Source organism: Syngnathus scovelli, chromosome 13, assembly GCF_024217435.2.
Source record: "Syngnathus scovelli strain Florida chromosome 13, RoL_Ssco_1.2, whole genome shotgun sequence".
Classification (NCBI taxonomy): Eukaryota; Metazoa; Chordata; class Actinopteri; order Syngnathiformes; family Syngnathidae; genus Syngnathus; species Syngnathus scovelli.
Genome location: NC_090859.1, coordinates 13,725,778 through 13,748,913, shown reverse-complemented (window position 1 = coordinate 13,748,913; position 23,136 = coordinate 13,725,778). Strand labels below are relative to the sequence as shown.

Sequence of the window (23,136 nt, the reverse complement as noted above, 5' to 3'; positions counted from 1 at the left end):
GCAGCGCCACCACCAGGTTTGGAGGAGACACTGACGTTTAACGTTGATTCGCTTTGATACTACTGCTGAGGGTCGACATATGTTTAGAGGCGCAACCATGCCACTAGCGAATTAAGTATAACAGATATTTTCCCCCCTTGAAAACAAATTTTAGCACATTTCCAATTAGATTAGCGAGGGTTGCACGACCGGTGAGCGTCACATCCACACCGAGCTACCGGTCCGGCGAAGCTAATTAAGCTAACGTTAGCTAAGCTGAAATCAAATCAACAACAATGGCTACTGTAGCGATCCCTGCTCGCACCACTGCCCTTTTGCTGGACATCGAGGGCACAACCACTCCAATCACCTTTGTAAAGGTATGTTTTTGTCGAAAAAATAAAAGGCAAGTTAATTTAGTAGACACTCCTGTTTGTCAACGTCTAAAAATAAACATTCTCACTGCAGGATATTCTGTTTCCATACATACGAGAGCATCTTGAAGACTACCTGTCAGCCCACTGGGAGGAAGATGAGTGCAAGCAGGATGTTCATCTTCTTAAAAAACAGGTTATTAAACATATCCTATCAAATGAAAAAAGATTACCTTTGTGACATAATGTGACTCATCAAAACAAAACACAAAACTCCCAACAGATCGAAGAGGACATGAGGCAGAACCGGGCGTGTCCCGTCCACGCCGTGGACCAGACGGTGCACACGGACGAGGAGAAGGCCATCCGCGAGGTGGTGAGCGACGTGCTGTGGCAGATGGCCGCCGACCGCAAGTCCACGGCGCTCAAGCGGCTCCAGGGTCACATGTGGCGAGTGGCGTATGCGTCTGGCACAATCAAAGGCGAGTAAGTGGACTCATCTGTCACCGACTTACTTTGATAGAATTCCTTGACACCAAGATGGTGGCAACCAATATAACAATCTTCAGGTTTGTTGAAACTTAAAACGACGGTGCATTCATACACAGAATCTACCAGGACGTGACGCCGTCCATCCGAAGGTGGCGAGGGCACAGCCTCAAAGTCTTCATCTACTCATCGGGCAGCGTGGAAGCCCAAAAACTGCTCTTCTCGCATTCCGTAGAAGGCGACGTTTTAGATGTTGGTATTTTCTTGGTCATGAGGATTTCTTGTTCACTTGTGCCCTTCAGGCAACATGGAATTTTGGAGGCATCTTGATTCATGAATGGACCTACAAAAAAACTTATTGTGACAAATGTTTCCTGCTCCACAGTTATTTGACGGTCACTTTGACACAGCCGTCGGTGCCAAAGTGGACCCCAAAAGCTACAAAAGAATCGCCGAGAGGATCGGCTGTCCGCCAGAAGAAATCACCTTCCTGACGGATGTCACACGAGGTTGTCATCTTATACCTTGTTCATCAGTTCGGACACGATCACGACATCTATGAGAGCATTTAAGAAAATACGCAAACAACATGAGTTTTTCTTGAAAGCTTTTTGAAGCGAGGCATTTATTCAAGTGGCACCTCACGCTTAATTTGGAGACAGCATTTAAAAGAGCACGTACTGTATTTATTCAGGAAATATTCATCCATGATCCAAAAAAGAACTTTCTTGCCCCAGAACTTGAATTTCCCACCATAAATAAACAGCCTTACAGAGTCTGCTCTACAGATATGCGATGTGTTTCGGTAAGAACATGCGACAAACAAAATAAAGCACCGTGTTTAAATGAGGTTAGGCGTTGGGTTGATTTTTTTTTTTCCTTCTTCAAGTTGGTCATATAGAAAACGAGTTAGTCTAACCCCCACCGTGTGATTGCAGAAGCCAAAGCGGCAGAGGACGCCGGCGTCAACACTGTGGTGGTGGTGCGGCCGGGGAACACGGAACTGACGGAAGAGGAAGCCGCTCACTATCATGTCATCACGTCCTTTGGACAGCTGGAAGTGACAGGGAGAGCTTAACGGAGGCTCCGAAAAGAAGACGTCAAGTATATGGAAACACATTTTTAAAGGCCTCATCCTTAATGTTTATGTGATTTGTCTTATTTACAGTAAACGTGCCATCCTCGTCACTTTGTCCTTTTGTTTATTCGATTTTGCATCCGTTCCTAATCTAGTGTCCGGTGACACAGTCACCTTGTAAATAAAGCGCAGAGAATAATACAGTTTTGGATGCAGAGTATATTGGGGTTGGATTGGTCCAATTAGGCAGAGTTGAAAGGAGGAGGAAAATAAAAACCTAAATGGGTGCAATTAAAAACTCAGACGTCTTAAAAACAATAATGCTGACATAAGAAAGTTTTAAAAACATGAATGATCAATTAATCAGTCTAGTTCTGCTCATTGAGATGCTCCGACTGTTCCCTTTTTCTTCCTGTTGGCATTGAAAATGATCCATTTGGATTGTATCACTTCATATAAAGTCAATTTAAAAGCAATCAGCATGATTGGTAGTGGAAATTAAAAAAAACAAAAAAAAATAGCCCTTGATTGGCAGCACGTGGTACCACAAAGGGCTCACACGCCCAGCTTGTTGGCCTGCGTCAGCACCACTTTGAGGACGGGCATGAAGGCCGACGTCTCACTGAAGTTGCTGCTGCTAACGATGTGCGTGTGGATGCCCAGGCCTTCGGTGTAGGCCCGCGCCTCGATGCTGCGCGCCATGTTGTGCAGACCCCCCACAATGGCGGGAGAAAGCTGCGGGAAAACGAGAGTTGTGCAAGGAGTGCTTGAGAAGTGATGACTGTGGGTTTTTTTTTTTTACTAAGTAAAATATTATAAAGTGATAATTTGTTCCCTTGGAATGAACAAACTAATAAACTCACCGTCTGATCCCGCAGTTTGTCGTAGAGCGCCTCCAGACGCTTGTTGGCATCATCGAGCTTCCTCCGAGTTTGCTGGAACAATTCGAAAGAAAAGTGTTAGCTGGCTCACACTAACATGAACACGTTTCTTCCTTCTCACTGACCGGGTCGGTAGCAACAGCCAAGCACTTCTGGATCAGGCCCTCGAAGGTGGTCTTGAGGACCAAGTGCTCATCCGGGATGGGCTTCTTGGCGATCTTCTCAGCCGGGATGGACTGCGCGGGCTGGACACAGTCCGTCAAGTTAATTATCTTGCCACAAAATAATACAAAATGATACCCACCTGTATGGCATCTCCTGTGGGGCCCCCAGGCGCTCCCTCAGCGGGCATGCTTGGGTTGAGGGTCGGCGGGGGGATCGGCTGGAACCCCCCTTGAGGACCCGGGACAGAGCCCTGCGGTGCTCCAGAGTTTACAGGGTGGGCGTTAGGGTCTGAACCCAAAGGAGCCATGATGGGAGAAGTGATAGGGGCGGGCGGGGTGTAGTTCTCCGGGATCTGTGCAAAATTTGGGAATTGAGATTAATATAATAAAGACGAAAAGTGGATTTCCAGAAAAGGGAGTCACCTTCTTCTTGGATGTTCTGCTCAGAGCTGGAGGGTCATTCCAACCATTCTGGGGCCCTGTACACGCAAACAGAATGGTTTGCTCCAGAAATATCTCACCATATTTGTTATCAAATTAGTTGTCATTAATTAATTCATGGATCATAAAGAAATTAGTTATCACGTTATCAGTCATTAATTCCTTTGGTATCAAGTCACTTGTTAAAAAGTTGTTGATTGGCGCCTGTTATCAACTTATTGGTAGAATGATTGTGATTGAATAATTTAGTCCATGGATCAATTGATTGAGATGAATCACAGGAAGAGGAAAAGGCACACAGGACGGGTTCGGGCGATTAAAAGGTAACGTGGCGGACTCTCGCACCTGTTGCCTGGGGGTCGAGGGTCTGCTCGAGCTCAAACTTTGTACCTGAGACTCCGCCGGGTGGAGGCAGCGGCACATACGACCCAGGAAAGCCCGGCGTGTCGTGCTGGAAAGATGCTCCGGAAGAAGAGCAGCTGGGAAAGAAAGGAGCAAGCGAAGAAGGAGGAGGAGAAGAGGGCAGGCATTGGGCGAGGAAGCCGGGTGGCTGAGGAGGGTAAGGGGGCTCAGAGTAGGGATGAGGCTGAAAGGCTCCAGGCGGGAAGTGCTGGACCTGGGGTTGGGCTGACATTCGATAGATGCTGTTAGTGGGGGAGAAAAAAATCCAGGAAGAAGTCATAGACACATGCTAAGATGGCAAACATTCCCACCGTGAAATGTTTGACTGTTTAAAGGAAACAAACATGCTTTGCCGTCTTTATTCCTTCCTACTTTTTTTTTTCTTCAGTGTCCTAAATAAAGACTCACGCTGGTATTGCTGAGAGTACATGTAGGTCGAGCCGGCCGAGGCCGCGGGGGCGGAGCCCGAAGGCGGCATCCCGTAGACAGGATTTGGCGCTTCGGCCTGCTGGGTATATAAAAGAAAATTCTAGTTAGATTATGGGTAATGGGTTCGGGAGAAAAATCGGAGTACCTGCTGCTGCTCGGAGGGAGGAGCCATTTGCGGCGGAAGCGAGACGTTGGGCAGGGCTGTCGGTGTCTGGTTACTCCACGAGGTGACAGTGGAGGTGGACCTCCCCTGAACCACACACATATTTTCTTTTTGCAATTAATAATCTGTAATTAGGCCAAAACTCTTGGGTCCATGACGGTACTTACAGGCTGGTAATACTGCTGCTGGGCCGGGATGGAGGCGGGTGTCTGCAGCGGTACGGATCCTGTGAGGGGAGCAGGCTGGACCGGGGTGAAAGCATGGCGGGGCTGAAGGCCGCCATGCTGAGTTTGAGATCTAGGGGTCTGGACTGGACCCGCCGCCTGCTGACCCAGAGCCCGACTGAGGCGTTCACGGAGCTGCTCGACTGCCACCTGGCAGTCGAATAGACAGTAGACGTTATCATCTTCTCACACAGGCTAGCTTGTTAGCAATGCTAGATTTTTCAGCTGTGGCTAGCTCACCTGTCCGCTGCTGTTGGGCAGGTAGCTGATGGCCTCGGACAGGCTGCCCTGGGAAGCCAGAAGGCCGGCGTAGCGAGCCATCTCCTCCGCCAGGAGGGCGCCGGCGTTGGCGTCACGACCCGACCGCTGAGTCTGCTCCATAGCGCGCTGCAGGACCACCACTTTTTCTACCAGGTCCTGTGTGGAGGATAGAAAACAAAACATTGACATGCGTGATGGAAAGATTTGACTATAGAGGAAAGAGAGAACGGGAAAACGTTCCCCAGCACACCTGCAGGGATAATGGGCAGTTTCGTTGGCCGGCTGCGTTCCAGCAGGCCACCAGTTTGTCCACGTTGCCGGCGCAGATATAACACAGGCAGGCTTGAGCTCGCAGATCGGCGTCACCACACGCCTCCAAACGGACGCCGAGGAGGTCTGTGAACGAGCGAGTCATAATCGGTAACTATTTGCGAGTCGTGTAAGGCGATGAGGCCAAACACGGAGCTCACTTTACCGCACAATGACGAGAACTCGTCGGGTTTGGCGTAGGTCATGACGGCCGCCAGCGCCTCCTTCCAGTTGCGCAGGTCGCACGTTGTCAGCACGTCGCGCCAATCTTTGGTCACCACGGCGCTGATCAGCTACCGGACAAAAAAACCCATTAAATTTGAAGATGCAAATCAGGAGTACCTCCTGATCAGGAGGTACTTTTAATTGTTCTTTAAATTCTACCTTGGTGATTTTGCCACGCATCTTGCGGAAATACTTTGTCTGGGTCTTCTCCAGGAGGTCGTCGCCACCGGCAATGGCGAGAATGATGCTGTCGGCCATGCGGTTGTCGTGGAGACAGAGCTCCACGGCCGCCTCATAGTTGCCCATTAGCAGGGCTTGTGTGATAAGACCATCCATGTCTGTGGAAAAGAGTGAAAAGCATTTAAAACAATTTAAGAATTACAAACAAAAAAAAACCCAACATTATTACATTCATAAAAATCCTCATTTGTTATGATTACCTTTACTGATGCTGAGATCGACTCCCTCTGCAGAAGCCCTGGAGACATCCTTGACTTGGGCGGGAGTCTCGGGCTCCTCCTCCTCCTCCTTCTCGTCCAGCGGCACCTCCTGGAAAAGAGGAGACGCGTATCCTTCTTATTTCCATTTCCCCCCCGATTTGATTCTCTTCATTCCTTTGATATTGTCATGGAAGACGTTTGAATGTCTCAGTTACCTCTTCCAACGAGATCTCCTCCTCCTCCTCCACTTCCTCCTGAGGAGCTACGCTCAGGTCCAGTTCTCCAACGGTGTTGTCCAGGCTCTCCGGAGTGGCGTCCGTGTTTATGTTTGCGCTGGCGATCAAGTCGAACGCCGCCTCCGGATTGTCAAGCGGCAGGTGAGCGCTGGCGGGAGCGATCGCTGCGTCCACCGGCCGAGCTTCAGCAGATTTGCCCTCAAGCGCGGCAGATATCTGCAGACACGATCGCACAACAAAGATGTTTTGCATTAGCATTAAGCTAATATTAGATGAATAAATATGGTTTGGTTGAACGTTTTGGTGTCTTCATAAACACGGGTGGACCTCACCTTGGCAGCAAGCTCCTCTTTGTTGTAGCCCAGAAGCTCCAAGAACTTACTGCGAATGTCACTTTCAAAGTTGGCCTGGAAAACACACGCAGGTCTTTACTTATAAGTATACATCATTTCATCATCTGAAAATTACCTTGAGGAAAGACCAAACAGTTTCTTCAAACTGGTCCTGGGCTGCTTGGATCTTTTCCTGGCAGAACTCCTGGAAGGTGCCTGCACTCAGCGTAGCCTGGAGCTGCTCCGAGCGCGTCAAGAAGGTCGTCTCTGTCACCACCTGGCTGATGTGAACCAGGTGGGGGCCACCGGGCTGCTGCCCGTTTGTCGGGCCGTTCTCCAGGGATACCAGCTTTCCACCAAACTGCAGGATGACAAGTCAGGATCAGGACATTGTTGTTCTCACAAAAGCATCCTGATATCTCTCCCCAAAAGAATTTTGGCATTGTTGTTCTGCCAGATGGGTCCTAAGATTGACCCTTGAGGAACACCACAGGGAAGATTTCAGAAACTCACTGCAAACGATGCCCCGACAGGCCTGCGGATCCACTTGGGGGGCTTCTTCAGCGGGTTGATGCTAGCAGGGCGGGCAGCTGTCTGAGGTAGCTGCAGCGGTGGGAGTGTTTGTCCTGTCCCAAAGGGGTCCATGTTGCCGAAGGAGTTACTAATCTGTTAAAATAATACACAAGTTTTCGGGTAGGAAGGATTTCATCTCATTTAGGGATGCTGTGTGAAGATGCAAAAGCTGGATGCATCATTGGGATCTGCACGAAACGTGTGTCCCACCTGGTCAGCGTGCCTCTGGCTCTGCGCCTGGCTGCTGCCACCCATGATGGAGTAGACGTCAATGCGCCCGTCGAAGTGAGCGGCTGAAAGTACCGCCGGGTTCCTGGGGCACCACTGGACATCAAAGCACCACTGGCTACCGGCCGGTAGCTCATACACCACCTGACCGGTGGAAGCGAGCGGGCCGCAAAAGTCACTTAGGATAATTAAAAAATAAATAAATAATCCAGGAGATGGGAAGGTTATTGATCACCTCGCCCGTGTTTGGGTTCCAGCACAGGATTCTGCTGTCTTTGCCACAGCTGAGGAGCAGCTCAGGATCAGCCATGCTCCAAGCAATGGCGAGGACGCCTCTGCCAAAGGAAAAGTCACACCGGTCAATCAATCAAAAAAAATAATAAAAATGAAACCGTGAGATTATTTCCCTTAATTATTATGGGATGCTTGCACCTTGTGTGATTCTCCAGAATCTTGAGCGGGGAGGTAGCAAATCGTAAATCCCACATCTGGATGACGGGCATGCGGTCGTCCTCGGAGGAGAGGACCAGCTGGGTGGCCACCTCTGGGTTCCAAGCCAGTCCGGAGCAATGCATCTACAAGCAAAGACGTATCTTTGTTATTTGAAAGTTTTTTTTTGTTTTTTTTCTTCTTGTGGGCGGTCGACATACTCTGTTGCTGTGGTCGCTGACTTTTATAATGAGGTCGTTCTTGCGGAGGTCCCATACGGAGGCGCGACCGCTCGGGCTGGCCGAGGCCAGGATGTGCTGGACCTGCCTGTTCCACGAGATGCAGCCGATGTCCTCCACTGGCTGTTAACACACAAGCAATATTATACATAGTTGCACAGTACAGTAAAAACCAAAAAAGTGATACCTGTGTTTTGGGTCCTGGCGTCATGGGGGACTCAAAGTTGTTGATATCCCAGATGTAAATTTCAGACTCATTTCCGCCAGATGCAAAGAGGTTAGTCTGCACCACAGAGGAAGAAAATGAGGAGCAAGCTAAGCGAGAGGCGGGTGAAGAGAAAAGGAGGGTGGCATACCTGGAAGGGATTGACGTCCAGTCCTCTCACCGGGCCCGTGTGCCGGTCGCTCTCAGCTACGACCGGGTCACTATCGCTGGCCATGATTTTGGCGGCGTCATACAAGATGACGTTGCCGTTCTCGCCACCAGCGATGACCAAGCCGGCCGGGTGACCCTGAGAGTCCTCTGAGCAGGGACCCCAGACCAGCTTGTGGTACCTAAGGGTGATCATGGGGGGGGGCTTGTTTAAATCACGCACCACAAATTCGCTTTTTGTTTCTTTGGGTACCTGTGAGATGAAGAGAAGCTGCCACATGATTTCATGTCCAGAGAAGGGTCGGACAAGTCGAGCTCAAAGAGCTCCAGGGAGGCATTGGTGCTGAAGGAGGCATCCAGCTGCTGCGCCGACGTACCTGGACAATAATTCATTCAAGTATAAAATTACATCTGATATGCAAACGCTGGTCGCTGGTGCTCGTACCTGTCGCCAGGTAGATAGGATGCTGCTGTGCCGGACTCCAGGTCTGGATGGCAGTACGGTTGATCTCTTTCAGTTTCATTCTGAAAATATTGACATTTTTTTTTAGCCTCAAGCCATTTCTTATGGAAGGACCTGACACCCAAAATAAAAAATGATATAAATCATATTAATACTAGAATGATTCCTCACTATTTTTTTTAATCTATTTTTTTTGGAACAGGCCCCCAGGCTACTTATAGCCATTGTGAGCAATTTGGTGCCCTGGGGGAGACCATAAATTGGACACTGATTACGACTAAAGTCCGCTTCTCTTGCCAGAAGTTAACTTAACTTAATTGAATACGATTCAATTTAATTGTGGCTTCAATTAACATAAAATGACTTGGCTAGAGAAAACCTGGACTGGTCACCGGCAAATCTGCAGGGCACGTCCAGACAAACACGATTACTTTCACGGAGTCCTTAATTAACCAAGCGTGACTTAAAAATATACTGCAAGTATTGCAAGACAATGCTATTTAATAAATAGGCTTAATGGAAAGCTGACAGCTGATCAATTGGCTTACCTTGCGTTACTTTGCTTTTCTCCGTGGTCCTTGTCACATATACGCGCAGGAACAAAATTAATTAATGTGGAGGGGGGGAACTGACAAGAAGCTGTTTCCGCTACTTTTGTATTTCCTTTGTCGCTAAAACAACTCCCCCCCACGTAGGACAGGACGGCCGCTACACGTAGCTACCGGTACCTGGTGAGCTCGCTCTCCACTTGAATTTCCACGTCCCCACTGGGCTCCATCAACGTGGCACTACGCGTCAATCGGAAGACTCCACCCACGAAGAAGAACTAGCTCCGGTCACGAAGAAGAAATCATGGCGCTTCCGGTTCAGATTCCACTTCGTACAGCATGTTAGTTTGCGATTTACTTCTTAGCGAATACCAGAACATTCATATAATTTATAAATGTTTTGTGAGTATAGAAATATTTTTAATTGGCATCGTGCTTTTTAATATCACCTGAAAATGACGTTAGACAAAACAACAGAAACCACAACACAAAATAAAGTGCACACATTTATTAATAGGTTAACAAAACAGTCTTCCACAGCCAATTTAGGACAACTCTGTAAAAACACAAAACAAAACAAGTGATTAAAAATGGCAAATTTACATGTGTTTAAGTACTTTCAGTTAAATGACCTAAACCCTCATCGTTATGTCGTGTATAATCTTTCCCAGACTTGCGAATGGGTCAGATGGGTAGTGATTGGTATAATCATTGGGATGGCTTTTAAGTCACAATAATTAACATGAAATTAAAAATACTTACTTTTCTGGTCCGCTTTGTGTGCGTTCTGAGCCCTTCAACTGAAAAATAGTCAAAGGCGATATGCTTTTAATATATACAAGAACCACAAGCCACACTAAGAAAAGTTTAGTTTGTCTCTTAAACTTAATACACACTTAATTGACAATAATATGAATAAAACTTTATTTTTTTTACCTGCTGTGCGTCCACCACGCCATGCTTCGAAAGGAGGACTCCACTTCCGCCTACTCCACTTCCGCCTTTTCTTCTTCGACGGTTATTAAAAAAAGGTCGCCAACGTAATGCTAAACATCTATGTATGTGTCTTACTGTACTCCGCTTTTAAAACTTCGTCAATAATTGCTATCATTAACTTTAAATATAAAACACAATTTTGAGCGACTAAAACGAACATTAAAAAAACTACTTTTAATCGAGTCACCTCTTTGGATGTTAAACCGCGCCACCTACTGCACGGATATAGTAAGCACAACAGAAAAAAAAATCACGTTTTTGTGTTTTGAATTCAATACATAGCTAAATATTTGTTTTATTTTGTACAATTTAGCTAATGTACACAGTTTTCCACAAGGTTGCTGTAATGCCGAATACGTTCTTTACAATAGTGTTTTTGATTGACAGGAGATGAATAAGCGCATGAATCAAAAATGTAGTAGGGTGGTTTTGAAGCGATTAAAAACTGTTGTACTGTGTTCCACCAACATTTAAAAAGGCACACCACACTGTCAACCAATCATACTCACCGCCGGATTTGGATGTTTTGTTGATTTCTGTGCTTCTTCCATTGTATATCCACCAAATCCTTTTTTTTCTTTAGCACGAGGATTGCAAATGTTTGGCCAAAAGTGTTTTATATTTTTGAGCCATTGTGTACGCGCGCAAATTCCAAATAGATGTATCCTTGGTTATTATTAACAATGATAACAATAATATTAATGAACAGTGTAAGCAACATAAGATTAGCGCTGACTAATTACAAATACTTGTCAAAATAAATATCAAAAATGTGTTGCGTTTTATCTAGTGGGAGCACAAATATAGCATTAGACACCATATTTTCACCATAAAACATCAGATAGGAAAGAGGACAGCAAAAGAGTATAAAAAGGGGGGGGGGGGGGGGGGGGGGGGGGGGGGAATAAAAGCTGGAAGCGGAGCGCTACCTTTGCGCAAAAACGAGCGTCTCTGATGCTCCATATGTGTCCGTTCCGAGCCGGCCGGCCTAGCTGTTGATGCCGGCGCAGTCTGTTTTGGCTTTGCCTGCCGAGTTGATGATCCTCATGAGACAGTGTCCGAACTCCTCCAGAATCAAGCGCTCGGCCTCCGCCTGAGGCTGCCGCGCCTGCTCTGCCCGCTTGGCCTGCTCCAGGAGGCACTCGCACGTCGCCTCCAGCACTTCCTTCGTAACGAACGTGTACGGGAGTCTGGGAGGAGAACAAATCAGTGCACGGACAAATAAAATTGGAGCAACTATATTGGGATATTTGTCAGGTTGAGATTCAAGTATATTTTGCGGTGGTACTAGGTGTTTTGGTACCTGCCACCGCCGCTTGAGATGACGGGCGTGGTCCTCTTGAGCAGGTCTGAGATCTGCGAGGAGAGCTTGGTCTTGGCAGCCGTCTGCTGCTGGACCCTCACCTCGGCGGCGTCGGCTAGGTGCATGAGCGTCTTCCTCTCGGGGCTCTCCTCGAAGTTCTTGCAGCCGACGCACTTGCAGATGGACGAGCACATGATCTTGGCCTGGGTCGAGAACACAAAGGAAGGAGAAGAGGGAGCTCGAGAGGGAATTCTGGTTCATTTTGGAAGCCGTGGCGAGTTGAAGGCTCACCTCGTAGCACTCGCAGTAATTCTTCAGGCAACCCGACCGTTTGCAGTTGCAGCCTTTACTGTGGCGCCGGTCCGACTCGCCCTCTTTGCCCTTGCCGATCTTTGGCTTGAAGGCCTCCGGGTTGCGGTCTAAACACGTCTGTGGCAAAAACAAACAAAGGGGCTGAGCGTCAAGGCTCGTGTCTTGAAAAGGCCGAGCGGCGGCGTACCTTTATGGCTTTGGAGCGCTCGGCTTCGTGCTCCAGGTTGTTGAAGCAGTTGTTGCAGTTGCAGTTGTTGCAGAACTCGCCGTTGGCGAAGCAGTCGCAATATCTTGAGGGCAGATTGAAGAAGTGTGTTGTTCGTACACATTCCAATCATACAAATAAAACTCGCATCGTAAGAAATTTGAAACATAATGGCGTGTTGACACTCACAGCTTGAGACACTGCGACTTGGTGCAGTTGCACGGTTTCCTCGGCCGCGACGCCGCCTCGGCCGACATGCTGCGAGTCAAGAACACGAACATCACTTGTGTATATTAAAATCAGCGCTTGGATCGCCCCGGAAATAGACTCGGGTACTCACCCGTTGAGCGGGAGCCGGGCCTGAGTCTGGATGGTGGCGGGGGAGGTTTGAAAAGTGGAGTTATTGGCGAGGGTCACGATGGGGGCTTGCTGCAGCTTCACGTCACACACGCGGGTACACGCGTGTCAATATCACATCGTGTGGCACGCAAAATTTGGGTTTAAAAATGGCACCAAACCTGCGTGACGTATTGCGCCGGCAACACGGCGTAGCCCACGTTGCCGCCGCCCGGGGCCGGCGCCAGGACGGTGCCCGGCGGCAGGTTGGCGAAGTTGGGCTGGAGCTGCGGCAGCGCGGTGGCGGGCATGATGAGGCGCTGCTGGGTGGCCGTGCCGCCCATCACTTGGGCTCCCGACGTTAGAGGTTTGGGCGCCACCTGTGGGCGAAGCGCGGCATTGGGCATGAGCATATGTTTGAACCAGAAACAAGATAAAAAAGTGTTTTTGGTGCGCCGCTTTACCTGCTTGACCGTTTGCGCCGTAACGATCGGGACCGACATTCTCACCGCCCCCGTGCTGACCACCATGGGTTTAGCTGTGGGACACACCATGTTTAGTCTGCGTTTCCTTCAGTCTTCCACAACATCATTCGGGAACAGCGCCGCCGCCACGATCTGAGTCACCTGTCTGCATGGTGCTGGTGCTGAGAGCGCTGGGCTGCACGGCGCCGCTCGCCGTGGTGGCCGTGACCAGGCGCACGTAATGGAAGCGGCTTCCCGGCACCTGGATCTGCTGCTGAGCCGCCAGCGGGATGATGGTCTTGAATTGGGAGCCGCCCACCGCCACCGACTGCACCGATTTGATATTCTAGAAAGAGGACGAGGGATTCATTTCGGGGACGAGCATTTGGGAGTTGGACTTCATTTTATTTTGGTAACAAAAATGCTTTCAAAGACAATAGGCGATGAGTACTAAGGTTTGCAATCTGAATATTTATTTTTCTTAATTTACAACACACCGATTGAAATACTCGCTCACCTGCGCCGCTGCCTGGCTGGTGGCCACCTTGACGGGCGACACCGTGGTAGATTGTTGCATCGAGAGGATCTGCTGGCCTAGCGCCACGCTGACCGGCAGCGTCATCGACTTCTGAGTCCCACCGGAGGTCGGCGACGCCACAGACACCACCGTCACCTGGAGGGAAAACAAGCGTAAGACGGAGCCAACATCGGGAAACGTACGGCTGTCGAGTTGGCGCAAAGCTTCACCTTGCTGGGAGTCTTGAGGGGGGAGATGGCGATCTTTTTGCCGGCGATGCTCTGGATGCTGATGGTGGTGTTGTGCGGGGACTCTGTGAGAGTGATCGTCCTCTGAGGCATCGTCGGCGAATTCTGCGCCAGGACACGTCCTGCGAAGGAGACGCCCTCATTAGCTACAGAATCGCTAACCGTGCGCGGAGAGCGTTTGAAAAAGTGTCAGTCACCCGCAATGACGGGAGAGCCCGACGTCTGCGGACTCAGCACTTTGCTGTTCACCGGCTTGTTGATGATGTACTTGATCGGCGGAGCGGAAGACGCCGGCGTTTTCTTTGCAATCTGTTCATGACAAAGGATCGAGAAAGAGGCAGAATTATTTGTCCACATCTAAGCCGAGACCACAACAAAACAACAGCAGCAGGCTCATGCAAGGGCAGTCCGATACATAATTAGACAAGCTGTCATAAAGAAAGCAGCATCATGGAGCGCGCTTTAATGCACACTCTTTCAATTTAGTATTAAAAAAAAAAAAAAGATTGAAATGAGATGGAAAACAATTTTGGTTAAAGACCTTCTAGTGCACATCGTGGTGCATGGTAACCATGAGACAAAAAACAACCTCAAACATATTTTGATATAAAGTGACTGCATCTCAAATTTCTGCTCACAAAGCAAAGTGATATGATTGCTCTCGTTTGAACCAACCTGCAAGGTTTTGAGCTGCTGCCCTTGTAAGCCGACTGCGCTCCCGACCGTCTGCTTCAAATCCGACCTCCCGCCGATGGCAACCAACTTGATGGACTTTGCGTCGGCCACGCCTGCCGCTCCCCCTGCCTTGGCGGCGGCGTGGGGCAGCTGCAGCACGATGGGCTGTCCCGTCTTCCCGATGGTGGTCACCAGAAGCTTTTGACCCCCCACCGAACGCGCCGCCTCCGTGGCCTGGGCCGAAGCCACCTTGTTGAGGATGATCTGATGGTTGGCGGCGGAGATGCTGAACGGCACCGTGAGCTTCTGCAAGGCGCTGGTGGTGACCGTCGTCCCCGCGATGCTGTCCGTGGTCCTGGTGGCGGCGGTGGAGGTGGCCAGCGCCGGTCTCAGCGTCACCAGCGGGGAGGACAAACTTGAAGCTGATACGACGTATTCGGTCGATGTGACGACGTGCTCCGTCGATGTGACAACGCTCTCCGGGGACGCATCCGTTTCCATGGCGACGGACGCGTCCTGGCTGGATTGAGCCACCTCCTCAATGGCCTCCATGTCCATGATTTCATCTGGAAGGAGGCTGTTGAGCTCAGGCGACACCACGTCCATGTTGGCGATGACTCGGCACCCCGGCACACCTTTAACAAAAGACAAACAGGCTCGTCGAAATATAAACCTAAAGTCACCCTGATGATTCTTAAAATTGGACCATGTCAGTCAAAAATGAGCATAAATATCTCGAATTCAGATAAAAAAATACTTTATTCACCCTCGTCGACCAATAGAGGAAGCAGAGAGCTGACCAAGTTTGCAACGTAAACAAAAAAAAAGGAAATGTGAGGTAAGCCTACTAGAGGTCAAGGTTCAGAGAGTTGTAATAGTACTGGTATGCAGTACAACTCGTTGACAAATATATCAATAACCCACCAGCCTAAATTCGTTGATAATGTTGAAAATAAGCACAGCTGCCTTGTCTAAGAGCGTTTATGTTCCCGTTTAGAAGCTCTGAGGTGAACGTAAACAAACCGCCAGGGTGGCCTAGCTAACGTTAGCCCACCCACCCAAAATACCCTGTTTTGGAATTTAAGCGTGCCAGAAAAACGTCCTTTACCGTCAACAAAAAGGCTTACAGCCGAGGACGACAACTGATTACAGGTTAATGACATAATCATATCGTCATTCTCATCATCCCCGGGTAGAATCCTTGCGTCTTCCCCACCGAGGGGCTCGCTTAGCCCCCAGACTTGGCTAACCGACTGCTTTTGTGCAAAACGGCCGGAAAGTTGTATTACTTTGTATGTGTGGAGGGGCATGAAAACCACCTCGGGAAGGAGGCCCTAGTCCGTGGGCAAAGGAGGAGAGCGAAAGCGAGCTATTTACTTGGCTGCGTTACTATTTCAGGCCGGGCTTGGATTTCGAAAGATCCGCCATTTTTATCTCGTCATCAGTGCGATTAGCTGCGCGGCTAACAGCGAGCTAACAGCAGAATATATTATTTTTTAAATTAATAATAACGAGTATAAATATATTAAACAGTGATCTAAAAGTTCACAAAAGTGAAATGAATAAGTAAAGACTTGGTGAGCAAAGTTAAATTTAGTTTTTCAGTACCCTTCTCCCCATCTGTCACTTGAGATCATTCCGATGGTGGAAACAAAATAGTCTTGTTTTAAAGGCACGGAGTTATTAACGTATCCTCTTTTACTCAATTTAGTTGTGTGTCTGTTTGTTTGTTTTTAAATAACTTTGTTTAACAGGTTGTTACATAAGGAGTTTTTATAAAGCATATCTCGTCTTAAAACTATCAAAATTAAAAGCTCGGTGACAGTAAAAATAACAACGTGACCTTATACGCAATAATGTTGTGAATGAACATCACGCCACCAAAACAACCCTTGCAAAAAAACGACTTAGTGATGTGCTGCGGAACGTTAGCGCCTACCTTGGACAAGTTGATGCGACCATGAACGCGAATATAATTTGCCCCAGGGTGCAAAATGCTTGTAACAGGTTGTTCATGAAGGGATGTCAACCGTCCGAAACGGCATCATCCAGGGCGAGGAGAACAACTGCTGTACTCCTAGCAAACTTGGCGAGCAGGCTAACCCGAGCTAGCTTCAGCTCTACGTTTATTTTGTACACCTTAAAAATGTAGAGCCACGCGTAGTGTTTTTTTCCGCCGGAGCTGCGGCGAGCTTCTCGCACCGAGTCGCGCTTACCTGAGTTATCTGACGCGAGCCAGCGTTTGCGGGAGAAACCAGGAAAGCAAAAGACGATTGTTCAAAATACCGCGCCGAGCGCCATTCCTCCCTGACATTTCACAGGTCGGCCACGCCTTTCTCCACATACGTCACCCATACGTCATCGTTAAAGTTACAGTAGCAGCAATTCAGCCCCCCCAAGGTACCTTCCATGCAGAATTTGTGAAATTAATAAATCCATACATATACAAAATATGTGTATTGGTATACAATATAATCGATGGTTTTAGGTGAACGTCCCAAACAACCAAGTGGCCGGTTGCCTCCATGAAAACATTTCGTATTACGCCACCTATTGACCGAAAGCAGGATTAGCTTTGGGATTTCCTTGATTTTTGTTTTGATCTAAATTGCATATTAAAAATGCCATTTAAATGTCAGGCTGAGCGCTCCATATAGATTTTCTAAATAAATAATATTAAAATGTTTTTTTTTAATTATTCACCTCTAAACGGAAGTTACACGTTTGGCAGCGGAAGCGGCGTTGTTGACAACCGGGACGGTGTGACAATGGCCACCGAAGTGCGGCAGGAGCTCGCACAGCTGATGAATTCGTTTGGCTCCCACAAAGATCTATCGGCCAAGTACGTGACGCTTACCAGAAAAGTGTTTTTTATTTATTTGGCATGCATCAAACTCTCCCGGGTACGAAATAGAAATCACTCCGTTTGACTAAGGCGGGTGGAGGTGTTACCATGACAAACCAAGCTAAGCTAATGGTAGCCCCTTTGCTATAGCTCCTATATAGGTGATTTTCTCGAATTGCATTTAATTGAGATTGAAATTATTTTGTCAATATAGATTGAATGATTAAAAATGTAAGCATGTGGCTAGCGTTCGAGCCCCATAAACGTTTGCACCATCTGCACGTTTTCATGTTAGTTAGCACCTACTTTTAGCCTAACGATGGGCAACAAAGATCATTGTTTAATTCAAAGTATAGTACATGAATTTTATTTTTACAGTTCTTGTCCAGAAAGGACAGCAAAATGCATCGATAACAATGGATGGGATGTCAAATTGTCAATATTTTGATTCATTCTAAATAATTTTGCTAAGAACCGTTTTAAATTGTGGAAAAAGTTGCCTAATATTGCATATTTTATTTCAGATATAGACAAATCTTGGAAAAAGCTGTCCAGTTCACAGATGCTGATCAGCTTGAATCCTTGAAGGCCTTTGTTGAAGCAAGTATGCAACAAGAGTCACTTTTAAAGCACTTGATAATGTTGCATATTGAGAAATAATAATACACATTCCTCTCCTCTACTTTTCGTGCTCTCGTAGTGGTCAACGAAAACGTGAGTCTAGTCATCTCGAGGCAGCTGCTCACCGACTTTTGCACGCATCTGCCTAACCTGCCCGACGCCACGGCTAAGGCGGTGTATCACTTCACTTTGGAGAAGATCCAGCCGAGGGTCATTTCATTTGAGGAGCAGGTACTTCATTAAATATTTATACCGTACCACAAACATGCAACGTCTTAATCCTCCGTTTCGTGTCTTTCTATACCTCCACGTTAAAGTGTTGTTCTTCACTTTGCACAGGTGGCCTCTATCAGACAGCATTTAGCGACCATTTACGAAAAGGAGGGCGACTGGAGAAACGCCGCCCAGGTTTTAGTCGGTATCCCTTTGGAGACGGGGCAAAAGTAAGCCACGAGTGCCATCTTTCCACACATTAGAACCTTCCTGGTCTATTAAGCGTCCTTTTTCCTCCTCATCCAGACAATATAATGTAGACTACAAGTTGGACACCTACCTGAAAATAGCCCGTCTCTACCTGGAGGACGACGACCCGGTGCAGGCTGAGGCTTACATCAACCGAGCCTCGCTGCTTCAAAACGAGTCTTCCAATGAACAGCTGCAAATACATTACAAGGTGAAGCTACCAAAAATGATATCAATAATCGATGAAATCAATTTCTTTTAAATGCATTACTCTGTCACTTCCTGTAGGTGTGCTACGCCAGAGTCTTGGACTTCAGGAGGAAGTTCATCGAAGCAGCGCAACGATACAACGAGCTGTCTTACAAATCCATCGTCCACGAGAACGAGCGACTGGAGGCGCTCAAGCACGCGCTCAACTGCACCATTCTGGCGTCCGCGGGTACGAATAATCTTCCCAACTGATGCTGGGATGTTTGCTCATGTTTTATTGTGCCGCTATTGCAGGCCAGCAACGTTCCCGCATGTTGGCCACCCTCTTCAAGGACGAGCGCTGCCAGCAGTTGGCCGCGTACGGGATTCTGGAGAAAATGTACCTGGACCGCATCATCCGGGGCAACCAGCTGCAGGAGTTTGCCGCCATGCTCATGCCTCACCAGAAGGCCACCACGGCGGACGGTCAGTACCCGCCAAACCTGTAATTGACACAATCTTAGTATGTGATGGAATATATTGACTTGACCCGATATGAACTTCAGGATCCAGCATCCTGGACAGAGCTGTGATTGAACACAACTTGCTCTCCGCCAGTAAACTTTACAACAACATCACCTTTGAAGAGCTCGGAGCACTTTTGGAAATCCCTCCGGCCAAAGTGAGAAAACCGGATGGAGTCAAATGACCCAAAAAATGTCGAGAAAGTATTGCATTTTAAATTGTTTTGTTTGTCGCTGTTTTGATTTAGCTTTCCTGCTCCTATTCACAGGCTGAGAAGATTGCATCACAGATGATCACCGAAGGACGCATGAACGGATTCATTGACCAGATTGACGGCATTGTGCACTTTGAGAGTGAGTTAAGAAAATCTGGGATGTAGACAGATGGTATTATTCGTTGGCTGGTTTTCTTGCGTTCTGTGTAAATGACAAGACAGTTCTTGCAATCAACTTTGTGGGAAGTCAGTGTGGAAAAAGCAACAAAAAAAAAAGTGTCACATGGACAGCAGGGGGTGCTCTACTAAAGGTGTACTGGAGTGTTTTATTGAAAGCCATTTGAGCATTTATTGATATCGTTTTCAGCACGAGAGCCGCTTCCCACGTGGGACAAGCAGATCCAGTCGCTGTGTTTCCAGGTTAACAACCTCCTGGAAAAGATCCGAACAGCAGCTCCCGAGTGGGCCGCCCAGGCCATGGAGACCCAGATGAGTCAGTAAAAATCACCCCACCCCAAGCCCTCTTGAGTTTTTTTTTTTTTTCTTGCCACTCCAAAGCATCATCGCAAAGTGCGCCAAAGGAAATGACATCCCTGCACTGCTCACGTCCCATCGGCTGGATATTTCAAAGGCGGGTTTATTTCCCGGCAGGCGCCCCCAGTGACTCGTGTTTGCGTTGACGACGCGAGTGCGCTCGTGTTCAAGCTCTGGCATTTTATTGGCTACGTGTCACATGGCCAACCGTCACGACACAGTGTTGACACTGAAATATGATTAAATGTGCACACGGCTATTGGCTCAGTCTGTTTTTTTTTTTGTCTCAAATGCATCACTGTAAATAACAGCAGATGCGGCCAAGCACTACGTTTCTACAATGTAGTACGGGAAAATGCCAAAGCACTACTTTTATATTAGGACAATAGATTCAAACAAGCTGACTCCCAATTCAAATGTCTTTTATTGAAATCTCACTATATGAAATCATAAAGACGATTAGATCTTCTCAGAGTTGATAAGACCTGCAACAGGTAATGAAAAGGTGTTAACGCTGCACAATATTATAAAACAATTGATATCTTATCGAAATAAAACCACATGACTATTATCAGATTTAACTCACTTTTTCCACCTGCTCATTCTTTAGATGTGTAATGTTTGACTCACCAGGTCAGGAGGCAAAGCACTCCTTTTTCAGAAGATGCCTTGTTCCTTTCTCCGGTCGATGTCCCGCTTGAGCTGGCAGGTGCTACACACAAGGCAGCACGCGTTGGCGATGAAGTCGTTGAGCAGGGATCCCTGCAAACACAATGTCGGCGCGCAAACACGCAGGTGTTTTGAGAACAATGACTCGGCTGAATAAACATGCTTCTTCAGGAAGTTGGGCGACAGCAGTGAAAAGCAAACATAGTTGAAAGGTCTCATTTTGAAATGGTATAGAAAATGAAGGCTAAGGTTTGTGGTTTCGTACGTTAATATTGTAGCGGGTCCGGTAGACGCTGCGGATGGCCATGCTCAGGCCGCACAGGCAGCACTCATCCATGTCGCTGGCGATGCTGCAGCTCAAGCACGGGAAGCACCAAAGGCCGTAGCAGCCTGCCCACGTCGAAAAGGAAAGGGGAAATGCGCAAATTAGTCAAATATTAATAGAATATGAATTAGAGGTCAAATTTCATCTTCAAGGTTCCCGCCGAGCCTGTTCATATCTTTTTTATTGGCTGATTTATTGCCCTGTGGGAGTTTTATTGTTAACAGATTTACTTTCCCTCGCTTTCTCTTCAATTTGGAGAAACGTACATGTTCCGCAATCGTCGCAAAAGTCGCACAGGCCGGTCTGGAAGTCCGAGGCGGGATACCTGCCCGGTTGATTGGTCACGGCCATAATGAGGAGGAGGAATGCTGCTCTTCTGCTGCAAAATATGTTCCTCAAAATATATAATGCAGCCACATAACCACCATCATGGAAACAATTAAAAAAAAAAAAGTAATATTTTACAGCCTTATTTAAAATGTACACATTTAAGATTCTGTGATAATTTGCAATTTGAGTTTGAAAAATAAAAAGAAGTGAACACAATAGTCCACAAAAAATTGTGCAGCTAATATAAAGAATGCAACAATCCAATTAAAAATTGAAAATAGAATAATAGGCTTCTCTTACCGAACGAGGGTGCGTTGGGGAGGAACTGATGAGCTGAGTCCGACGTCCGTTTTGTTTTATCGCGATGTCCGTTTTTTTTTTTTTTTTTATTGGAGGTCACTCCCCCGCTTTCTTTTCTTTGTCACTGGTGCACCTGCTCTCAGGTCATGTTTGTGGAGTTATGAATTTCCACTTTAATGAAATAAAAAAATGTGTTGTCAGGTTGGCGGGGGAGGAAAAAAGGTCATTAGTGGCTTCACATTGGAATATTTTTTTTTTCAAAACCCTCATGGGAATCAAAGTCAAAGTCAGCTTTATTGTCAATTTCTCCACATGCCAAAGACACACAAAGAAACCGAAATTTCGTTCCCCCCTATCCCACGGTGACAAGACATGGCTCACAACAGACAAACAAGTAAACAAGTATAACAAAAGCGTGCTGAATAAATAATGAATAAATAACACAACAACAATAAATAAATAAATAAGAGGAGCAGAAAAAAAAGGAGCAAGTGCGCGTACAGCAGACATTCTCGAAAATAGCGCAACAGTGCCGCACGCTACGCAGAAGGGGGTAGCGAGTTCAGGGCCCTAACAGCCTGGAGAAAGAAGCTGTTGGCGAGTCTGGTGGTGCGGGAGCGCAGGCTCCTGTACCTCTTCCCAGAGGGCAGAAGGTCAAACAAAGAGTGAGCCGGGTGACTCACATCTCTGGCAATCGAGGTTGCCTTGCGGGCGACATGGGAGGTGTAAATGTCCTTCAGGGAGGGTAGCGAAGCACCAATAATCTTACCAGCCGTATTCACTATGCGCTGCAGGGCCTTCAAGTTCTGTTCAGTGCAGTTACCACCCCAGACAGCGATGCAACTGGTGAGGACGCTCTCAATGGTGCCACGGTAAAATGTAGACAGGACTGCCTGAGGAGCACATGCACGCCTGAGCTTCCGCAGGAAGTACAAGCGGCGCTGAGCTTTCTTTGCCAGTGACGAGGTGTTTTCGGACCAGGAGAGGTCCTCACTGATGTGCACCCCCAGGAACTTGGTGCAGCTCACCCTCTCCACCACCGCACCGTCGATGATCAGCGGCAGGTGTGTTGTGTGACCCTTCCGGAAGTCAACAATCATTTCCTTGGTCTTATTGACGTTCAGCAGGAGGTTGTTGTCCCTGCACCACGTGGTCAGAAGGTCAACTTCCGACCTGTACCGAATCTCGTCGCCCTTCGTGATGAGACCCACCAGAGTCGTGTCGTCAGCAAACTTCACTATGCGGTTGTCGCTGTAGGTCGCAGTGCAGTCATGCGTCAGCAGGGTGAAGAGTAATGGACTGAGCACGCAGCCCTGGGGGGCCCCCGTGCTCAGCGTGATGCTGGCGGAGATTTTGTCGCCAACACGCACCACCTGAGGCCTCTGACAGAGGAAGTCCAGTATCCAGTTGCAGAGGGAGGTACTGAGGCCCAGCTCGTCGAGTTTGCAGATGAGTCGCTGCGGCACAATGGTGTTGAAGGCAGAGCTGAAGTCCACAAACAGCAACCTCACATATGAGTCCTTTCTCTCCAGGTGGGTGAGGGCCGAGTGGAGGGCAGAGCAGATGGCATCCTCAGAGGACCGCTTGTCCTCTTGAATGTGATTATTGTTAAAAAGTTTCTATGTGACTGCACACTTTTACTTATTCCCACAGTTGGAGAGGAAGTGAAAAACTACTTCCCCTTGAGGTCACTAAAGACATGAACATACAAATTCTGTTCCTCTATAATTGTCTTCCAGACCTCAATCTTTGATCCAAATCTCACAATGCTCCACCCACTAAACAA

The 23,136-nt window shown here is 47.8% G+C and overlaps 6 protein-coding genes across 11 annotated transcripts in view; 2 read left to right on the top strand and 4 right to left on the bottom strand.

Moving 5' to 3' along the window:
• The first annotated feature begins 26 nt into the window (after positions 1–26).
• Positions 27–2,030, top strand: enoph1 (enolase-phosphatase 1). The gene is made up of 6 exons (XM_049738326.2): positions 27–359; positions 448–549; positions 637–839; positions 962–1,094; positions 1,228–1,351; positions 1,781–2,030. The coding sequence occupies exons 1-6, from the start codon at positions 276–278 to the stop codon at positions 1,918–1,920; spliced, it is 786 nt and encodes a 261-aa protein (XP_049594283.1). The 5' UTR covers positions 27–275; the 3' UTR covers positions 1,921–2,030.
• On the bottom strand, positions 2,028–4,208 carry LOC137839585 (protein transport protein Sec31A-like). The gene is made up of 6 exons (XM_068652762.1): positions 3,752–4,208; positions 3,389–3,444; positions 3,106–3,318; positions 2,927–3,046; positions 2,784–2,855; positions 2,028–2,655 (listed from the first exon to the last, which is right to left on the bottom strand). Exons 1-6 carry the CDS (start codon positions 4,086–4,088, stop codon positions 2,476–2,478), a joined length of 978 nt encoding a protein of 325 aa, XP_068508863.1. The 5' UTR covers positions 4,089–4,208; the 3' UTR covers positions 2,028–2,475.
• Positions 4,167–8,793, bottom strand: sec31a (SEC31 homolog A, COPII coat complex component). Its single transcript, XM_049738306.2, has 20 exons — positions 8,715–8,793; positions 8,523–8,646; positions 8,253–8,451; positions 8,084–8,179; positions 7,879–8,019; positions 7,661–7,803; positions 7,464–7,563; positions 7,211–7,372; positions 6,941–7,093; positions 6,564–6,788; positions 6,428–6,502; positions 6,075–6,311; positions 5,860–5,968; positions 5,579–5,757; positions 5,361–5,487; positions 5,136–5,281; positions 4,865–5,041; positions 4,568–4,774; positions 4,383–4,487; positions 4,167–4,316 (listed from the first exon to the last, which is right to left on the bottom strand). Exons 1-20 carry the CDS (start codon positions 8,791–8,793, stop codon positions 4,167–4,169), a joined length of 2,934 nt encoding a protein of 977 aa, XP_049594263.2.
• Positions 8,794–9,773: 980 nt separating this feature from the next.
• lin54 (lin-54 DREAM MuvB core complex component) lies at positions 9,774–16,702 on the bottom strand. 3 transcript variants are annotated; one of them, XM_068652756.1, is made up of 16 exons: positions 16,553–16,702; positions 14,337–14,971; positions 13,859–13,970; positions 13,644–13,783; positions 13,414–13,569; positions 13,059–13,242; positions 12,897–12,970; positions 12,615–12,812; positions 12,437–12,531; positions 12,286–12,354; positions 12,079–12,181; positions 11,871–12,008; positions 11,580–11,782; positions 10,217–11,466; positions 10,043–10,080; positions 9,774–9,836 (listed from the first exon to the last, which is right to left on the bottom strand). In XM_068652756.1, exons 2-14 carry the CDS (start codon positions 14,940–14,942, stop codon positions 11,265–11,267), a joined length of 2,280 nt encoding a protein of 759 aa, XP_068508857.1. In that variant the 5' UTR covers positions 14,943–14,971; positions 16,553–16,702; the 3' UTR covers positions 9,774–9,836; positions 10,043–10,080; positions 10,217–11,264. The 3 variants fall into 3 exon arrangements, with proteins under 3 accessions (XP_068508857.1, XP_068508858.1, XP_068508859.1); XM_068652757.1 differs by lacking the exon at positions 16,553–16,702 and adding an exon at positions 16,276–16,479; XM_068652758.1 differs by lacking the exon at positions 16,553–16,702 and adding an exon at positions 15,626–15,783.
• Positions 16,703–17,036: 334 nt separating this feature from the next.
• cops4 (COP9 constitutive photomorphogenic homolog subunit 4 (Arabidopsis)) lies at positions 17,037–19,983 on the top strand. Of its 2 annotated transcripts, none has more exons than XM_049738320.1 (10): positions 17,037–17,178; positions 17,706–17,785; positions 17,882–18,033; positions 18,142–18,245; positions 18,322–18,475; positions 18,553–18,703; positions 18,769–18,939; positions 19,020–19,135; positions 19,247–19,331; positions 19,560–19,983. In XM_049738320.1, exons 1-10 carry the CDS (start codon positions 17,105–17,107, stop codon positions 19,691–19,693), a joined length of 1,221 nt encoding a protein of 406 aa, XP_049594277.1. In that variant the 5' UTR covers positions 17,037–17,104; the 3' UTR covers positions 19,694–19,983. The 2 variants fall into 2 exon arrangements, with proteins under 2 accessions (XP_049594277.1, XP_049594276.1); XM_049738319.1 differs by having other exon boundaries at positions 19,226–19,331.
• A 148-nt stretch (positions 19,984–20,131) lies between these two features.
• The window catches only part of LOC125979751 (spliceosome-associated protein CWC27 homolog), a 38,431-nt gene continuing 35,426 nt past the window's right edge, over positions 20,132–23,136 (bottom strand). For 2 of the 3 annotated variants that reach the window (XM_068652759.1, XM_068652760.1), the window contains 4 exons: positions 20,987–21,099; positions 20,661–20,785; positions 20,357–20,488; positions 20,132–20,211 (listed from right to left, as the gene is read on the bottom strand). In XM_068652759.1, the coding sequence (XP_068508860.1) occupies positions 20,384–20,488; positions 20,661–20,785; positions 20,987–21,099 (343 nt within the window). In that variant the 3' untranslated portion in view covers positions 20,132–20,211; positions 20,357–20,383. Of the gene's footprint in view, positions 20,212–20,356; positions 20,489–20,660; positions 20,786–20,986; positions 21,100–21,350; positions 21,522–23,136 lie in introns of all 3 variants that reach the window. The other variant, XM_068652761.1, reaches the window with a different exon arrangement.

Coding starts and splice junctions, on each gene's coding strand:
- enoph1 (XM_049738326.2), top strand. CDS start 276: ATGGCTACTGTAGCGATCCCTGCTCGCACCACTGCCCTTTTGCTGGAC. Junction 360..447: donor CTCCAATCACCTTTGTAAAG/GTATGTTTTTGT, acceptor TTCTCACTGCAG/GATATTCTGTTTCCATACAT. Junction 840..961: donor TCTGGCACAATCAAAGGCGA/GTAAGTGGACTC, acceptor ATTCATACACAG/AATCTACCAGGACGTGACGC.
- sec31a (XM_049738306.2), bottom strand. CDS start 8,793: ATGAAACTGAAAGAGATCAACCGTACTGCCATCCAGACCTGGAGTCCG. Junction 5,969..6,074: donor AGGAGATCTCGTTGGAAGAG/GTAACTGAGACA, acceptor CCTCTTTTCCAG/GAGGTGCCGCTGGACGAGAA. Junction 4,317..4,382: donor CTCCCTCCGAGCAGCAGCAG/GTACTCCGATTT, acceptor TTATATACCCAG/CAGGCCGAAGCGCCAAATCC.
- cops4 (XM_049738319.1), top strand. CDS start 17,105: ATGGCCACCGAAGTGCGGCAGGAGCTCGCACAGCTGATGAATTCGTTT. Junction 17,179..17,705: donor CACAAAGATCTATCGGCCAA/GTACGTGACGCT, acceptor ATTTTATTTCAG/ATATAGACAAATCTTGGAAA. Junction 19,332..19,559: donor CGGCATTGTGCACTTTGAGA/GTGAGTTAAGAA, acceptor TATCGTTTTCAG/CACGAGAGCCGCTTCCCACG.
- LOC137839585 (XM_068652762.1), bottom strand. CDS start 4,088: ATGACTTCTTCCTGGATTTTTTTCTCCCCCACTAACAGCATCTATCGA. Junction 3,445..3,751: donor CCTCGACCCCCAGGCAACAG/GTGCGAGAGTCC, acceptor TTGCGTGTACAG/GGCCCCAGAATGGTTGGAAT. Junction 2,856..2,926: donor TGGCTGTTGCTACCGACCCG/GTCAGTGAGAAG, acceptor GAATTGTTCCAG/CAAACTCGGAGGAAGCTCGA.
- lin54 (XM_068652756.1), bottom strand. CDS start 14,942: ATGGACGTGGTGTCGCCTGAGCTCAACAGCCTCCTTCCAGATGAAATC. Junction 13,570..13,643: donor CCCTCAAGACTCCCAGCAAG/GTGAAGCTTTGC, acceptor TTTTCCCTCCAG/GTGACGGTGGTGTCTGTGGC. Junction 12,813..12,896: donor CGGCGCAAACGGTCAAGCAG/GTAAAGCGGCGC, acceptor CTTCGCCCACAG/GTGGCGCCCAAACCTCTAAC.